We start from the raw sequence: 19,768 nt of genomic DNA on the forward strand, positions 1-19,768 counted from the left end.
ACAATTAGAAAAAAAAAATAAAAAAAAATACAGGGGACTCAAAAAAAGGCAGGGGCGCAGGGCGCGAGATACCGGTACCGAGCAGCTCTTCGCGGCACTAAGTGGGGCGCAGCATTTCAGCTCCAGCGCGTCCCCACCAGTAACCCACGGAGGAAATCGGAAAGTCGCTCCGCTAGTAGCGGTAAGTCTCTCTGGTCCAACTGTCTGCCGCGTTCTGTACGCATAGGCAGCCAGGCATGTAGGCTCAGATCACATTTGTACACTATCTAAAGAAGACAGAAACGACCGGCAAGACAAAAGCGAAACCATTTTAATATAACATGCAAAAAAGAATTCCCTCGTTGATGTTTGATTTGAAAGACTAACGTCCCGTCCAGGATCGGTTCTTGCCTTGCCCCCGTTGCTGCCTTGATAAACTCCGACTCTCTGCAATCGTACGCTTCGGAATGTATTTTGTTTTACTGTTTGAACTAGAATTTTGGAACCTTCTTCTTGCGGAAAAAAATCAGTTTTTGAAAAGCCGTTTGAATTACTCGAGTCCGTAATGGCAAAAAAAAAATAAATCTCAGAACTAATTAAAAAAATACATGGTGTAGAAAAATCCCCCCCAAAATCAAACACTTTTGTTTTTATTCAAAAATGAAAAAAAAAAACCATCCTTTGGAATCTCTGTCACGTTTTAATATCACAAAGTTCTTAAACATTAATATGATTTGCTTATTTTTTAAATCTCCGTTACAGAACAAATTTCCACAATATATTCCGAAATAAACTGTTCTATAGGGTTAACAGACTTAACCCTATACCCCCCAAGTCTCTCTCTGGGTCTTTTTTTTTAAGTTGCGGTCGATAGAATGAAGAAGCTCAAAAAACCACAGCCCTTTTTGTCCTGAAATGCGGTTGGACTTTGGAGGCATGAATTCCTAATGATCAGGTTTTTGTGGTTTATATATACGGTCCCAAACAGTCATTATGCTGATGAGACTCCAACACGTGGTGCGAAGCCACTCATCACGCCGCTGCCTTCAAAATAAATAAGCAAGTGAGCCTGCGCCGCGCGTGAGGTCCGTCCGTCCGTCCCTCTTTGATCACTCCCGTGGTTAGAAGCCACCTTCTTTCTTGCGATGAACGTTACGGTTTCAGCCCACGGGAGATACCGAGCGCATCGGATTATTATTTTTAATGGTAAACTTTCCCACATCGTCACTAGTTGAGTGTACAGTTTTACAATAAATATCCAAAATAAGTTCGTTAAGCGGCAACGATTAGTGTTTGCGCATTACTGCGGTCGAACCCCGGTTCATTTACTGGCTAGATGGCATTTGTATGATTTTTGCATGTTCTACCCGTATTCCTGTGGGTCTAATGACACATAGTCGAACTGTTCGGGGACAATAGTCTCCCCCGCTTTGATACGCCTTAAAGTTACAACTATTGCTAAGCCTGCCCTGATAACAAAAAACGGGCACAGAAAATGATTAGTTGTAAGGACTCCCAAACTTATTATTCATTGGTGCCAGTCAGGTTTGTTAAGTATTATATTTACATCCTAAAAGAAACAGAGAAAGAAAGACAGAGGGAAAAGGCGCCTACCCGTGCTCGATTCGGAATCTTCATTTGAGATCTTATATTTTACACTTTTCCTGGCGATCCGGCATCGATCTGGGCCCCGGTTTGCAATCTGGGATACAGACATGAGGCGAAAGCCGGTCATCTGCAATGCACTGTCAGCCTCAGGCGGCACTTCCTATTCATAACAGTACCGGTTAAGGAGAAAACACCGAAGAGAACGAGAAAAAAAGGCAACGTAATGCGAATGGATGCTGTAACAACAAAGCAAACAAAAAACAACAAAGAACAAGCTTTTACGGTCCCCAACACGTCCGGGTGCAAAATGTCTTCCTCTATTAGCACTACGAGAAGCACAGAACGCGCAAACTGGCAGTTTTAGGAGAAATGAGTCACTTCCTTTTGACTAATCTAACTCAAGGCGCAGTGAGAAGAAAGACCTTGAAGGAAGTTATGTTTTCACTGGAGAAACTGCGTTGGGGAAGAAGGTTAGTATTTAATCCTGCCCCGATCTTCACTGGTTAGGAATGGGGGCTGCACTAGACTAACTGAACCCCCTTTTTACTGTTAAAGCAAATAAAAAAGACCAAGGAGGTTAGACTAAGACGCTGCGTTATACACGTGAGCCAATTAATAAGGTGTAGTAAAACGGAACTGCTACAGTAATGCCTTAATACCCCAGGCATCCATCCGTCAACTTTTTAAAACCCGATTTACACCGAAAATAGCGGTCAACCAGGACCATCCTTAGACGGGACGCCCCCAGAGTTTCTGATGGCACACGCTTTTACAGATGTCAGTTTGCAATTAACAACTTCTGGTTTGCAGGAGGAGTAAACCCACACGCACAGGGCCAGGATTAGTAGATTCCACATGGGAGACACGCCACCCAGAACACCAAAGGGCAGGCAGGGTGGCGTAGTGGTTAATGATTTGGACTTTAAACGGTGTGGGTTTAAACCCCGCTATTGGCACTGTGTGACTTTGTGCATGGTACTTCACCTGCGTCTGATATATATATATATATATATATACAAATTTTATCTCAGTAAATATTCATAAGCCTAATGGAAATAATAAACAATGACGCCTACACCCTGCCCATATAGGGTTTTAACTTATTTCATTTGGTTTTCAGAGTTAACTATCCGTAAAGATCCATTTAACATGAAATGTAAATTGTCTTGATATGGATTATTAAACATACAATAAAGCAAATACAGCTTTATCAGCGTTATTTTGTATTGCTCTAAAACAGCAGTATTATTAAATTTCTCAGCTGTGCAGTTGTAAAAATAACCTCATGTCAACATGGGGAAAACATGCCAGCTGCATATTTAAAACATGGGTATTGAAATGATATTGCTAGTTGTATACCGCTATAGACTCTGTAACAGTGCCATCCTTATACAATTAAATTATTACATTAGCCTTTTTATAAACTACTGCAAAAGATGTTGAAAGCTCTTATTGGTCAATTTTACTAACCACCAGTTACAAAATATTTTTGTCTTTTTTTTAATTTCAGATAGATAGGAATTTCTTCATCATAAATTCCTTAATGAAAGTATTATAAGAACAGAATTACATATTCAACAATTATTAAAAATAAAATAAAATAAAAAAGCAAAAGAACTTAGACTGGGGACACATACACATACATTATGCATACAATACAAATACACATAAAATCAAATAAATAACTTCTCAACAATAGTTTTAAGTAAATGATATGTTTTAGCATCTTTGCTCTTTATTGGCCTTGACATTCTTTTTATACTCATAAACAGGAATTCTACTTCACTAGAGAACTATATAAACTTAAGTTTTGAGTTTATGGTCTTGGCTTTGTGAATACTTTTCACAGACAAAGTAACTTTAGGGTATTATCAAAATTAATTTAACTTTTTTAAGTATGTAAAAAACACTTACATAGATCTGCATAATTTTATGAATGTATGCAAACAGCAGAGCAGAAGGGGTTTCGGCGTCCCTAAGATTGCCAATGCAGAAACCCTAAAAGGCTTTGAAAGTAAAAAGACAAAGGTCCTCCAGAGTAAGGGGGCGTACGAGAGCAGCAGACGATGTGGCGGAATTAAACAAAAACTACAAATTCAAGAACGAAAGAAGTGCGTGAAAGTAAGTGAAAGTAAGGACTTCAATTCCCACAAGTCAACAGACGCCTACGTCATTGACGCGCGTTGAGGCATGCGTGCGAGAGGATCGAGCGCGCTCTTTGACAGGAGTTTTAGTGCGAGAAGTGGGAGGAGGAATTGAGTGATGCGAAAGAAACAGGCGACGAGTTAAAAAATACAAACAACACAGAGAGGTAAGCAATGGAAAGACGATGGCAGTGCATTCGTGGACGAAGAAGAGAGAGTCGTTTGTTTGTTACACACATGCTTAAACAACGAATGACCCCACGGCCGAAATTCAACGTGGGCTATTGTTTTGCTTGCATGTTTGCTTATAAACGGCAGTGACAATTCGTTCACGCGTGCGATATCTGCTGAGAAGAGGAATAAGACATTCTGAGAACTAGAAAGTAATTTTCTTAATTAGGTAAAAGGTCTGTTTTAGTATGTTTACCAATGAGAATCCTGAGTGTGCAAGCGAAGTATGGCATGTGAACCAGAAACGTTAAGTTTTCACTTTCATCTTCTGCAAACATCTGACGCACGGATTTATTTCTATGGTTATTATTATAGTGTTTTGTGTTATGTTTTATGTTATTTGTCTCAGCTAAAGCAAATATTTCCCCTTGAAAACTTGATAAAACACTTTATAATACAGAGACTTTTATATCTTTATATGAATTCTTGTAGTGCCTCTCCTGTTAATCTACAAAAAGCCATTTAACTGTTTTGAATATAAAATACTGTAAGTGTCTAGGTTAAAATACATACTGACATGGATATCAATATGTAGAGAATTCCTAAGCTGAAGGTCAAATTTTATTTCACTTTGTTAAAATACATTGCAATATTTATTTGCCCTTATTCTAACTTACAGTGCATCCGGAAAGTATTCACAGCGCATCACTTTTTCCACATTTTGTTATGTTACAGCATTATTCCAAAATTGATTAAATTCATTTTTTTCCTTAGAATTCTACACACAACACCCCATAATGACAATGTGAAAAAAGTTTACTTGAGGTTTTTGCAAATTTATTAAAAATAAAAAAATTGAGAAAGCACATGTCCATAAGTATTCACAGCCTTTGCCGTGAAGCTCGAAATTGAGCTCAGGTGTATCCTGTTTCCTCTGATCATCCTTGAGATGTTTCTGCAGCTTCATTGGAGTCCACCTGTGGTAAATTCAGTTGACTGGACATGATTTGGAAAGGCACACACCTGTCTATAGAAGGTCCCACAGTTGACAGTTCATGTCAGAGCACAAACCAAGCATGAAGTCAAAGGAATTGTCTGTAGACCTCCGAGACAGGATTGTCTCGAGGCACATATCTGGGGAAGGTTACAGAAAAATTTCTGCTGCTTTGAAGGTCCCAATGAGCACAGTGGCCTTCATCATCCGTAAATGGAAGAAGTTCGAAACCACCAGGACTCTTCCTAGAGCTGGTCGGCCAACTAAACTGAGCAATCGGGGGAGAAGGGCCTTAGTCAGGGAGGTGACCAAGAACCCAATGGTCACTCTGTCAGAGGTCCTCTGTGGAGAGAGGAGAACTTTCCAGAAGGACAACCATCTCTGCAGCAATCCACCAATTAGGCCTGTATGGTAGAGTGGCCAGATGGAAGCCACTCCTTAGTAAAAGGCACATGGCAGTCCGCCTGGAGTTTGCCAAAAGGCACCTGAAGGACTCTCAGACCATGAGAAAGTAAATTCTCTGGTCTGATGAGACAAAGATTGAACTCTTTGGTGTGAATGCCAGGCGTCACGTTTGGAGGAAACCTGGCACCATCCCTACAGTGAAGCATGGTGGTGGCAGCATCATACTGTGGGGATGTTTTTCAGCGTCAGGAACTGGGAGACTAGTCAGGATAAAAGGAAAGATGACTGCAGCAATGTACAGAGACATCCTGGATGAAAACCTGCTCCAGAGCGCTCTTGACCTCAGACTGGGGCGACGGTTCATCTTTCAGCAGGACAACGACCCTAAGCACACAGCCAAGATATCAAAGGAGTGGCTTCAGGACAACTCTGTGAATGTCCTTGAGTGGCCCAGCCAGAGCCCAGACTTGAATCCGATTGAACATCTCTGGAGAGATCTTAAAATGGCTGTGCACCGACACTTCCCATCCAACCTGATGAAGCTTGAGAGGTGTGCAAAGAGGAATGGGCAAAACTGGCCAAGGATAGATGTGCCAAGCTTGTGGCATCAAATTCAACAAGACTTGAGGCTGTAATTGCTGCCAAAGGTGCATCGACAAAGTATTGAGCAAAGGCTGTGAATACTTATGGACATGGGATTTCTCAGTTTTTTTATTTTAATAAATTTGCAAAAACCTCAAGTAAACTTTTTTCACGTTGTCATCATGGGGTGTTGTGTGCAGAATTCTGAGGAAAAAAATGAATTTAATCCATTTTGGAATAAGGCTGTAACATAACAAAAGGTGGAAAAAGTGATGCACTGTGAATACTTTCTGGTTGCACTGTACTTGCATAAAAAGAAAAAAAAAATAAGGCTACAGATATTATAGGTGCACGGCATGAAAAGGAATACAGTATAACAACAGTGTTGATTTATTATTTGGTTATTTAGTTATTTATCGATTGTGTTTTTTGTCCTGTGAGTTTGTGTCCTTGGTTTTTTATGTTTCTGTTGCTGTCTGCATCTAAATTTCCTCTTGCGTTTATTAAAATTAATTTTATCTAATCTAATCTCCTACACTTCATTCACTCTCTGTTCCACATTGTCCAGTTCCAGTTCTGGAGGTGGAATCTATTCTGGCAACATGAGGTGCCCGACCATTCCAATGCATAATTGCACATTCCCACAAATACTTTGACTGTTAGCATACATGACTATAGAATGTGGGTGGAAAAGTGGAATACACGGAGAAAAATGCAAGCAAACATATGGAGCTTTTTTTATAGTGACAGAGCGGGCATTTGAACTCAGTCACCTGAAGCTTTGAGGCAGTAGCAGTGAAATAGTAATTAAGTGGTTTCGGTTTCTTTAATGAGTTTTAATATTTTTAGCCACTTTTCATGTACACATTCACCTGTTCCCCAAGCCACATCGGAATTTTCAATCACCTTAACTATAACTGACAGTCATTTTTTGGTCAGAATAATTATATATTTATTCTTCCCTCCAACATACCTATTTTAAGTTTACCTGAAGATGTGCCAGTGCCTGAAAAGACCGTTAAGTCAAAATAACCATCTGTTTATTTTCTGAACACAATTTTTCCTTTGCATTGGATTGAGATAATATAAAGATTAATTTTTTGCTTTGCCCTTGTTTTTGCCACAATAAGCTCTGATCAGAAAAAGTAGGTAATTCATTTGCTTTATATTGAATTTTTCATTGGCTTGGCTTGGCAGGACTCATTCAAACATTCAAATTGCAACTGAGTATTCGCCTGTTCTTGCTTGCATTTTATATTCGCTGGCTATATCTGTGCCAGTTATGCTTTGTAAAAATACTAGAGTTAGACTTCAGTAGTGGTTTATGTTTTTTCATCATTTATTGTTAATCTACAGCTAAGTAAATTGTACTAAATTTGGTTTATGTTTACTTTCATAATCTCTTTGCAGTATTTATTGCCCTGTTATTTGTCAAGAATCTTTATTATTTTGTATTGATGGTTTTCTGTAAGAAAGACACAATATTAAATAAAGATTGATAGAATGACTATATACCTAAACATGTCTACCTTTCTTCCTTTTTATTCTGTGAATTGAGTAGTTGTCCCAGAGAATTGATTGTACTGTTTGATGACAGTTGAGTTTTGGAGAACATGTTTTAGTGCAGTGGATCATATGGGGGAAATGTTTTTATTAATGTAAGAATACGAGCAATTGTGCAGTTTATTGAACAGTGTGTCATCTCTTTTAGGCTTTGCATTTCAAAATTTGGCATTAATCAGTAACAGATATGAAACACTTTGGGATCCACTTTAGATTTCCTGTACATTTAACATGAAACAACCTATTTTTTTTGTTAAAAAAAAAACAAAAGATTATTACCATTGCAGATTTTATAACCAGTTTTCAAAACTATATTGATTTTATTTTCTGTAAACGAACATGTGCTAAATTAATAAAAAAAATTTTTTTGCCACAATGCTCACTGAGATATTTTTTCATGTTTTCACCGATGGTCACTGATTATACAATTTCATCAGCTTTTTGTTAGATTTATGGATTATATTATGGCACTCACTAACATGCGTATTATACATTTCTGAATGCTTTCTTTGATTGTGTGGGATGTCATTTTTTCATTAGCCTAAACTGTTTAAAATGTCTAAAATCACCATTTACAGTATATTGTTTTCAAGGAAGCAACAGCATGAGTTTGAAGTGTTTCTGTGGTTAAAAACCTTTTATTCCTCCTTTGTACCCTACTTGTGATTATTGGTTAAGTTTAAATTAAGGCTTTGTGAGTGTATTTTCCTGTTGGCTACACCAAATCTCAATTCCATTTGAAAAAATAAGTATTGCACCCTAGGACTGGCTCCCGCCAATCTTAAAATTAATTAACAATGTTACTTTCAAACTACATTACTATTTTTTACTTATTTCCGAAATATTTTAAAATAAATTGAATTCACAATAGTGGTGATCTTTCAAGATTTGTTGGGTATTTACAATTCTGTCATTATATGATAGAGAAAAGGGCGAATGATTACAGGTCTAATTTCAATACTGATTACCCATGGATTTCTATAATGTTGGTTTAAGCTGTCAGGAATAACAGAACAGTAATTTGATTGAGTTGGTTGTTAACTAAATGGTTTCAGTGTGTATTTGTAGGCTTACTTTCTTTCTGGTGTACCAGTATATAGTCGAGGATTGGTTACAACCCTGTGCTCATTCCTTTTTGGATGGTGGCTCCAGCTCCCTCTCATCATTAAAGAAATACTCTACCCAAAATAATATACTGTATATATATTTTTTATATGTTACTTAACCCATGTAGTTTGTAGTGATGGTGGAAAAACAGTTTCAATCTCAGATTTTATGCAGAATGGAAAGAGAAAAAAGTTTGATATAATAGAACACTAACTTTTACAGAATCAGCGAGTCTGAAATTTTTACATTGTCTCAGTATTTGTGCTATTTTATATATAACTGCAGTATAACTATTAACATCTGTGGAGTAAATTTAGCTGGAGCAGTGTTGCTCATAATTCATAGACGTTTATCATTTTACAATGCTGATAGCTGTGGCAACTTTCATTTGGATGCAGCGTTTCTTATGAGATTTGTCAAGTCCATGGACTTGCATTCTGGTACATAGACGTATATATCACTCTGAAAGTGGAAAAGTCAAGTTCAGGGAATCGTGAAGTAATGGATTAATGCGGAACCATTAGAATGAGTATTTGCACAATAAAATAATGAAATCAGTTAAGAGCAAAAATCAGTTTACAATAAATTCAGATTGTTTGCAATTTTAAATGTATAACAACTATGGCTTTTCAAACCTAATAATAAGGACCTTTATTATACTGTAAGTAAAATTCTTAATAGCTTACTTTTATTTATTTACCTAATCATCTCCAGACAGAAGAGCAGCTTCAGCGACAGACTGCTGTCACTGTCCTGCTCCACTAACAGATTGAGGAGATCGTTTCTCCCCCAAACTATGCGACTCTTTAATTCCACCCAGAGGGGTAAACGTTAACATTCAACATTATACATAGTTATTGTCTGTTTTTCTGTTTTTCACCTGCATTGTTATCATTCTTTAATTTAATATTATTTATTGTATCAGTATGCTGCTGCTGAAGAATGTGAATTTCCCATTGGGATTAATAATCTATCTATCTATCTATCTATCTATCTATCTATCTATCTATCTATCTATCTATCTATCTATCTATCTATCTATCTATCTATCTATCTATCTATCTATCTATCTATCTATCTATCTATCTATCTAATTGAGTCAATGTAACAGCTTAAAACCTAATAACACAACTTATTAAAGTGTGTTGCTGTCAAAAATTTAATCAGGACCAATGGACCAGCCAGTCATTGAGCTTGCAGATTACTGATCATCTGTTTATATGTATTTTTACAATGGAACGAGAGTTTATTGAGAGAACTAATGTATGAGGTACACTATAATTTATTTTAAAAGAAACTCCTGTGCAGGAAAGAATTATTAAGCTTTGTAATTGGTTAAAGTAAAAATGTTTAATTACTTCAAAGGTTAAACAAATCAAGTTCACGGACACACCTCCCATAAACTTACATGTGATTTGTTAATCGCATTGTTGATCCTGAATTGACTCATAAATAAAATAAAAAGGAAAAAAAAATCAGTATTGCCTTTTTGTTAAGAAACCTCTTTGGTGGTCTTCATGGCTTTTTTGTAATTCACATCTTCACTAAGAAATCTCCCATGGATTAGTTAATTCATGCTGCCGTGAAATGGTACAGGTCTATGATATTTACAGAAAAATAAAAAGGTAGGGATTAACATATTTAAAAATGTTTGTTGAAACAGTTAATCATGGTTTGAAGATGTTTTAATTACAGTGATCTCGTTCCACTGTTTTCCATTCCGTTCAATATCTGCTTCAAAAATGAGAGAAATGTGAATTCAGGAAATTTGAAAGCATATATAATAGAACTGGGCCCAAATACAATGCACTATGTTGATGTCATAAGTTCCTATATAATTTCAAAATTATGTTGCATTAGTACCACTTCTTAAACCCACCATACCAAACATAACAGAATGAGGAATATTTGACATAATCCTTTGGTGTGTTGTATTAGTAGTGCACGTACTTCGGTTAATTTCCTTCACATTCATGAACCTACAACGTTATGCATGAAAGTGTAGCTTTGAGGTAATGTATTGAGTGACTTGCTCACTAATTAAAGCTTGTAGTAAATGTGGTTATAAATGATTAATACAGTTGAGGCATAGAAAGAAATTTAGAACATGTTACTGAAAACGTAAAGAGAATGGTTTGTTTGCTTTTGCCAGTTTTCTTGTTTTAGGTCTTTCTTTAAATCCTTGTCTCATTAATCTGGTGTTTGAATTGGCTGCAAGAATTTCAGTGTCTGTCTAAACTAAAATGTAGTGTTTCTAGCATAGCGAGGGCTTTCTGAAGATAATATCAGAACATATTGTTTGTAAGATGTCTAAGTTTGTTTTTACCATTTCCAGATGACCTCATTTTATTTATTAATGTAAGTTTGTACTGCATGACAGCACAGGTGAAAACACTACACAATACATGGACGTTTTTATTTAATTTTTTATTTATTTCTGATAACTTCCTCAGTTAGGTTTTTTGTTTTCTATTCAGATTTTCTGTTAAGCCTATATGCATATTTTTATATTAGACTGTGGTCGCCTGTGACTCTGAATTGGATTAAGCAGGTTTAAGAAAATTATATAAATTACAAAACCTCTATAAAGTAATAAAAATGTCTTGTCACATTTTAATGGTGTAGTTTACAAAAAATTAAAATTTTCAAGTAATAACATCTTTTAAATAGAGCAACATTTGAAAATGTAAATGTGGTCAAATGAAGCTTAATATATCAAGCAAGTTGTACTGTGGCAGTTTACTACTTTGTTTAATTCCTGGTTGGAATACCCTTTCTGTGGACTTCACATGTTCTTGCATTGTTTGTGTCTATTACCAACAGTCCATATGCAGATAAGTCAGTTATCAATTGTAGATTACTCAGAATGTACTTGATTTTACATCGTTGTTGACTGCCATCCAGTTGTATAGGAATGTGTCATTGTTGTTACATTTACATTTTCATGGGTTTACTGTATACTACATATATATTGTATGTACAGTATCAAATCTACTTAATCTAATTCAGGGTGACATGCATTTGTGTATTTATTTAGTTATTTTATCAGAAGTGACTTAGAAATTTCACATGCATGAAGACAAATACAGGAGGCTGTAGTAACCAAAAACCCCTGGTTTAGTGGTATAGCCCTGGAGGGCCGCAATGGCTGCAGGTTTTCACTTTAGTCAATTTCTTAATTAAAACCCATTTGCTGCCAAAGCAGTATGCTTTTTTTAGGCCAGATTGTTTTAGTTAAATCATTTGCTATGATTCAAAACCCTTAATTGCATATTCTAGTTTTAAACAGCTGCATTTATGTTTTAATTGATTTCTATTTTCTTAATCAGCCACCAATAAATAATGAGATTCAGATGACCAAGGACCCAACAGCTCTCCAGCTTGGTTTCATCTAAAATGGTGTGTAGGCATCATGAAGTACAGTATCTGTGTTAATAAAAATGTTTAGAAATAAATGAGAGGGAAAAGGGAAGGACCAAGAAATACACATCTGTTAAGGAATCTTCTCCAGTGTGACGTATGTTTTGTTTTTGAAGAATGAAAGCTCTAACAAGACATATAATTAAATGCCAAGTTACATTATCAGCAAGGATTTTCTTCTAATTAGGAAACTGGTTGAAGTGAAAACTTGCTGCCGCAGCAGCCCTCCAGAACTGTATTTGAGGACTTGTAGCACTAAACTGTAACTAGCAGTATACTTTTTGGCTCTTTGTTGCCCCATACTGGATTTAGGAGGTATAGCAATCAGAGTTTTTGGATATTCAGTATTTCAAGTTACTTTTTAGTCTTTATTAGGACATTGATAGTATTTTTGACCTATCGTTCCATTCTAGGGTAATTTACTTAAGATCCATAGGCCTTTCTCCTTACAGTAAAGTAATATTTTATTTGCCAAAATTAATTGTGCTAGATTGGTTTATTGCTATGTTCATTTTTAGTGACTTGAAATAGTTAGAAACGACTAAATCCAGAAATGATCAAAAACAGACCTCCTGAGCTTTCCTTAACATTTTACTCATTAACTTCCATTTCCCTTATTTATATTTAATGCATTATAATACTTGATAGTCAAATAAATGTCGCTTTATATTGCAGGGGCACTGCAATGTATAGTAATTTAAGTGGTGTGAGTATAGAGAGAGCGAGAGAGAGGGCATGCACGGATAGCTCAGGCCTAAAATATTAGGTAACAAAAAAAAAATTTAACGTTGTTGATTAAAAATTAACTTGAGGAATTTGCAATGACTCATTTATATTGTCAAAAGTTTGCTTTTGCTTGCTTCCATTCTCTTGTAGAATATACTGTTTTTTCTGTCAAAAATACAAGTGATTATTAGAAATATTTATTTATCTGGTAACACTCTGTGGCTTGTTGCACATCCTTAATTTCTAGGGATGCTTGACTTTGGCTTCCTGCATTTGCAGAATGATGGACGACTCCAAATGGTAGGCCTTTAGAAAGAATTTCCAAGATCCAGTATTGATTGGTTTATCTAGACTAGGGTCTTAGGTTATGTGACAGCCTTGAAAATGATATTTTTCCTGCTTTTATTTCTGAAGTTTGCATACATGATGAGCAAGTACTTTTCAGTCTGTTTCAAACTGAGGAATATAAAAGACTTACTGTTGCATTTCTCCTTCTTTCATGGTAGTATTCACCCATCTTTGTGTCCTTAACAGATGTACTTATATTGTTATTCCACTGCTTTATCTAGTAATAAAATTTACCAATGACAAGTACTGGTAGATTTTTACTTAATAGAATAAAGTTCTTGAATGTAAAGTGAGATGCTAATTTGTACATTTTTTTAATGTTTTCATTGTTTTTAAGAAATTAATTAAATATCAAATAACCATTTATTGGTAAAAGACATATATATGTTTGTACTATACAATTGGACACAGGATAAGAATAACATCATATTATCACACACATTGAACCATCCTGAAAACTGTATAAATATATTTAAAAACACTACTGACCTTATATAACACAATCTTTAAGGACTATACAGCACATAACTTTATTTAATTAATAAATTGATATATATATCCCATCTTTACCCTGTTTTAGTTATGTTTTGAACATAGGCAAGCTACTTAATAGTGGAAAATATTTATATACAGTATGTGTATATATGTGTATATTAAAAAAAATTAGTAGTTTTATGTTCTTGTGGTTCCTAAGGTGAGGATATTTCTATCTGAGACCACTTCTTGAAACGCTTATGTGCGTTTTTGTCGCATCATTTTATTAATAAGAGATTGAATTATATTCTCGTGCATTCAGTGCAATACAATATATGCTTTTCATTTCCTTAAAATGAAATTTCAGTCTTGTAAAGTGATTGATATTTGTGAAAAATGTAATTTACCTCTGATGTATTAATCCACACTGAAGGTTAATGGCATGTGTTCAATTTTACTTTGGATGCAAAGGTTTGTGCCTCAAAAATGTATTCATTTAACAATGTGTTCTTTTGAGATATCCTCATTTAGTATTTGTCATTTTTTTCCACAGTAAATAGGATTTTAACAAATGAACACATTTGATAGGTACTCTAGATTTGGCTTTATCAGTTGATTGTCCTAGTTTAAAATCTGTTCAATTAAGTAGGTGTATCAAATAGAAAAATAAAGAAACCAAGAAGTAATGCAGCATAAAAGTCAATTTAATTATGAAAAAACAGCAATAATAAAATGTTGCCTTGTGCTACCCACTCATGTTAAGTAGTATATTAAACCTTAGCATGTTGAAATAATCTTTCTGTCTTTCCGAACATCTGAAATCATTTTATGCAGTATGGCAGCCATCTGCATTGCAATTCAAAGTAAAACAACTGCAGAACTTTAACCCATAGGGGAAGATTACAGTAGGATTTCAATTTCATGTTAACTGTATTTATTGGAGAAAATTGACTGGAGAGTGCTTCTGCTTTTGAGTTGCCTTTTCTTCCTCTCTTTTCCTTTTTAATGTCCGGAAGAAAGGAAATAAAGTGTTCACATGGCACTACTTTGATGTGTTAAAGAAGTTAATTATCTAAACCATCAAACAAACTGTAGGCTGGGGAAGTAATTACAGAAAAGAGCCATCTGAATTATTGTCTCTTTTTGCCAAGTAAAATTCTATACACCTGTGTGATGTAAGTGACAGGTATCTTTGGCTCTTCTTCATACTAAGATTGAGTTTTAATTGTTATATGTTTTCATTAGCAATTAACAGACAATAACATTTATAGTGAACACATGGTCCAGGATGAGAAATGAAGTTGGAATGCATAATTTCAATTACTTTTATGCTGACTAGGAAGACATCACTCTGTTATTTTTTTGTTAATCTGTGGTTTACTTGTCACGTTTGATGTTAACGGATGTAAGAATATAGTAAAGCTCAATCAAGATGGTCCACATATGTATAGTTCATTATTGTCTTACAGTAGGGATAAAAAACTTAAGTTTAAACACTTTTGTTTTGGTCAGCCTTTCTTTTCCAATTCAGTATATTGAAGTGAGGATAAACTTTGAAAGTGAGGAAAACCTTCTGAATGTGGGGAAAATACTGTAAACTTTAAATTTGTTAATGGGCTTATTTTCTTTTATCCATTTACTGCATGCCCATTCGCCCATTTGTGCAGCTCTTGTGAAAACTGACATAAAAAAGGAATCTGTCCAGGTTGGGAAGCTAGTCCATATGGAGCATAATACCAAACTCAACATTAGATCTGTGTTTGTATGTGGATCACAGTTTAGGAACCATACAGATTTTTAGAAAGTGACCTATGTAAAGAAGATGTAATTTAAATTTTGAAATGGAACTTATCCTACCATTGTGTGTAACATATATGATTAGCATCAACAAAGTGTGCCTAAATGTGTATCTAAAGCTATACTGTATGATTCACAATAGTCGGTGTTGGGACACCAGAAAAGTGACATGTTTAACTCTGTGTAGGACAGTGCATCTTAGTGCAGACAATGCCGGATAAATATCCCTGTTCTTGAAATATTTGCTGATGTGAGTGTCGTGGGCTTTAGGAGATTATATCTGTAGTGTGAGCATAATAAGAGAAGCCTAAGTGGTGAAATAAATAACCATCTTTTCATTTTTTACAATTAATACTCCTATTTTACATATATTGTCCCATTCCAATAAAAGTGTGAAAAGTTAAACAAAAGATGAGATGTAGGGGGAAAATGAATTGTCTATATTAGTGTAGTGTTAATGTGGCACCAGATACAACTGTCATCCCAATACCATGCTTTCCAAATATTTATTACAATTTGAATGAACATGGAGAGAAATGCTCCTCATTTCTTACAGAAAACAGCCTAATTGGGTCAAGGTTTATATGAAGTTATGTGACAGTTCCAGCTATACTGCAGTCACAAAATGCAGGTTGTCTGGAAATTCAAAAGATTAATAAAATTGTTCTAGCTACAGGACTTCTGTTCTCTGGAATAACTAGGGGGCTCCGCCCGCCAACCCCTGGTCTTGGGTAACCCGAAATAGATTTGAAAGAGATTATTGTCGGCGTAACCCGAAATACTGTACATTGATGAATGTATGCAATATGTGCCTGCATTGCTTGCGGCATTTCAGACGCGCGCTGTAGGCGCCTGCGTTCATTGATTATATCCAGGCGGGCTCGTGTTTGTATCTCCGTCAGTTGTGGTCTTTCATTGTGAACCCGTGCCTGCTTTGCTTCCGCAGTTTCTGACGCACGTTGTAGGCGTCCATGTACATTGTATTTGTTCATGCGGAGCTGTTTGGTTTTGGAGCCGAGACAGTTTTGCTTCCGCGGTTTCAGACGCACGTTGTAGGCGCCTACGTCTATTGTTTTTATCCATGCGGGCTCGCTTTTGTAGCTCCGTTAGTTGAGATGGATTGTTTTAGAGTCGTGACCGTGACTCCATTAGCTATCCGTTGTCTACTTACTTAATATGGATAATTGCACTTACTGTTAATACGGAGCGTTTTCTGTGGTTGTATTGTTAATAATGCATCACTGTAATGTGATTCACATATGCTACATGGTTTGGACGTGTGAGGATGCCGTACATTTAATATGGAGAGTTCATGGCGCGTTGTTGCTTCATGTCCTATTCAGAAGCGCGTTTTGGATGCCTGCGCCTTTCGTATGTTCCCGCGCCTTCCGCACTATCTTTGTGGACCTGTGGGGCCTCCGTAGCCTGTTACGTTTGACTCTGGGGTGCAGTGCAGAATCCTCTTTTTTGTGTGGCTGTGTCGTTAGTCGTTAGCTATGGGCGCGTTGTTGCTTCATTTCTCATTCACGTTAGTTGAGCTTTTTCGTTCTTGGGCTGTGACTCCTTTGTTCGCGGTGGATAAGACTTTGGTTGCGGTTTATGAGACGCGCGCCTGCGCAGTACGTCCCATGGTCCCATCGCCGTGTACCTGCGTCCATATCCGGTTTATTCTCGGTCAGTAATATAGATCGTTGTGCCATTATTAATTCAGATGCCTATTGGTGTCATCATTTAAATCTAAATTGAATTATCATTTTTTTATGCTTAAGGCTGTCCATGATGCATTTATTACTTTAGGTACTTGTAGTATATATTACTATAGGCAAGAATGGATCAACCTGATAAATCTAATAAGAATATCCCTTAACTATTCAAGAAGGGTTTCCTGTATTTCAATAGGTTCAACAAGATAAATTTATATATGTTTCGTCCTGATGATGCCTTGTGATATAAACCTCTATGTTTGCAGTAGTTCTGTGAATAAATAATTCAAAGTAGAATATTTGATATATTCTGTATATTTGTGTTGAATATATACAAATTTGAAGTCACAATTCTGAGGGGCTCTTGCTGTTCCTTGCCATGTGATGTACTGTTACTGGGAACCCATTAACCTGCTGTATTTACAATAAATAATCCGCTTTCTTTTTGTTTTTAAAGGGTTTTTAACATTCTCTCTCTTATTTTGTTCATGGAACCTCGTTGTAGCATAGGGTAGATTTACACACTTCACATGAAGTCAAAATGTAGATAATGAAGGTGGGGCAAACAAAGTGCACGTATTTGCAGAATCTGTGTGAAAACTGCAAACACATGCTATAACTGATTTCACTTAAACTTTCTTATGCAGAAAGTTCTTGTAACTGTACTTTATGCTACAGGAATAGAGAGGCCCAGAGTTCAAAGTGTGTGCTTTTCCTCTGTGTTTTTTTTGATGGCATCATTTTGTGTGTGCAGAAAATCGCCACTACAATAAATATAAATACGGTTTCAACTTCATTTGACTATTTAATGCCACACTGTTCTCTGGAACATAATGCTGTCATTTATAACACAACTGAATACAAACTTCCTAACTATGATTTACATGGATGCATATCCAGAAGGTCAGACTTAACACTGGTTGCAATTTTAGGGCCACAGGGTTTTTTTTAAACCTTTAGAAAACAGCTGTAAGAGATATGTGTAAATAAAACATCAAAAAACAAACAGTGTTTAATACTGTGTCAGGAATAACATGATGCTGGCTGAATGTGTTAGAAATTTTCAGTTCAATTTTTGAATATTCAGAGTTTATTACCTGTTTGAATTTTTAATTCAGTTTTTGAATATGCAGACTTTATTTTCTATTTGAATATGTATCACTTTTTAATGTACATGTGATGGCCGTAGTACTTGTTTTCATGTGTCAATACTTATAAACTGTTGGCTGTTTCTTCTGTGTAACATTGTGAGGAAAAAAATTACCCAAATATTCAACTTACACAAGGACAAATCATTTAGTATCCGCATTTCTACATCCATGTTAAAATGTTTCCATTGCTCCTCTTATACAAAAAAATGCAAGTTGTTGATAGCCTTTCCATTATCACAAGAGAGAGAAAAGATAGGTTAGAACCGATGGTATTCTGTGATTCATGTATCTAATGTATAACACTTTTTTAGTACTCATTGGTTCCACTTGACAGTGCACGCCTAATTCATTTCAGAAAATTGGTCCATAATATGGGCACTTCATTTAGTGTATACAGTAATCCCTCGCTATATCGCGCTTCGCCTTTCGCGGCTTCACTCCATCGCGGATTTTATATGTAAGCATATTTAAATATATATCACGGATTTTTCGCTGCTTCGCGGGTTTCTGCGGACAATGGGTCTTTTAATTTCTGGTACATGCTTCCTCAGTTTGTTTGCCCAGTTGATTTCATACAAGGGACGCTATTGGCAGATGGCTGAGAAGCTACCCAGCTTACTTTTCTCTTTCTCTTGCACTGACTTTCTCTGATCCTGACGTAGGGGGATTGAGCAGGGGGGCTGTTCGCACACCTAGATGATACGGACGCTCGTCTAAAAATGCTGAAAGATTATCTTCACGTTGCTATCTTTTGTGCAGCTGCTTCCTGAAACGACATGCTGCATGGTGCTTCGCATACTTAAAAGCTCGAAGGGCACATATTGATTTTTGCTTGAAAAACAAACTCTGTCTGTCTCTCTCTCTCTCTCTCTCTCTCTCTCTCTCTCTTTCTCTCTCTCTTTGTCTGCTCCTGACGGAGGGGGTGTGAGCTGCCGCCTTCAACAGCTTTGTGCCGCGGTGCTTCGCATACTTAAAAGCCAAACAGCCCTATTGATTTGTTTGCTTTTCTCTATCTCTGTGACATGATCTGCTCCTGACACGCACTCCTTTGAAGAGGAAGATATGTTTGCATTCTTTTAATTGTGAGACAGAACTGTGATCTCTGTCTTGTCATGGAGCACAGTTTAAACTTTTGAAAAAGAGACAAATGTTTGTTTGCAGTGTTTGAATAACGTTCCTGTCTCTCTACAACCTCCTGTGTTTCTGCGCAAATCTGTGACCCAAGCATGACAATATAAAAATAACCATATAAACATATGGTTTCTACTTCGCGGATTTTCTTATTTCGCGGGTGGCTCTGGAACGCAACCCCCGCGATGGAGGAGGGATTACTGTATTGCTTATTATGGGTAAAATTCTGGTGTACACCTGACCCAGCACATGTTCACTCAAAAAATACTCTGAACCTCATTATTTAAAAAAAAATAATGTTACGTGTTGTGACAGATTGAGGTCTCCGTGACCCCTTGAACCCTCAGATTAGACGTCAGACACCAGGTAAAAGTCCAAATAATGATTTATTAATAATAATAATTGTGCACAAAGCACCCTCTTCTCCACAATACTCAATAATAATAATAATAACAATAATCCTCC

At 36.2% G+C, this 19,768-nt stretch overlaps 2 protein-coding genes across 7 annotated transcripts in view; one reads left to right on the plus strand and one right to left on the minus strand.

The window, feature by feature from the left end:
* The window catches only part of runx2a (RUNX family transcription factor 2a), a 197,605-nt gene that overhangs the window by 141,967 nt on the left and 35,870 nt on the right, over positions 1-19,768 (minus strand). The window contains exon 1 of one of the 4 annotated variants that reach the window (XM_051924440.1): positions 1,594-2,565. The exons of 2 other annotated variants lie outside the window; for them this stretch is intronic. In XM_051924440.1, the coding sequence (XP_051780400.1) occupies positions 1,594-1,714 (121 nt within the window). In that variant the 5' untranslated portion in view covers positions 1,715-2,565. Of the gene's footprint in view, positions 1-1,593; positions 2,566-19,768 lie in introns of those variants that run through there. One more of the 4 variants, XM_051924438.1, reaches the window with a different exon arrangement.
* supt3h (SPT3 homolog, SAGA and STAGA complex component) overlaps positions 23-19,768 on the plus strand; it is a 518,283-nt gene continuing 498,537 nt past the window's right edge. For 2 of the 3 annotated variants that reach the window (XM_051924455.1, XM_051924456.1), the window contains exon 1: positions 3,739-3,898. The gene's annotated coding sequence lies outside the window, so the exon portion shown is untranslated. Of the gene's footprint in view, positions 182-3,738; positions 3,899-19,768 lie in introns of those variants that run through there. The other variant, XM_028796401.2, reaches the window with a different exon arrangement.

This window comes from Erpetoichthys calabaricus, chromosome 3 (assembly GCF_900747795.2).
Source record: "Erpetoichthys calabaricus chromosome 3, fErpCal1.3, whole genome shotgun sequence".
NCBI lineage: Eukaryota > Metazoa > Chordata > Cladistia > Polypteriformes > Polypteridae > Erpetoichthys > Erpetoichthys calabaricus.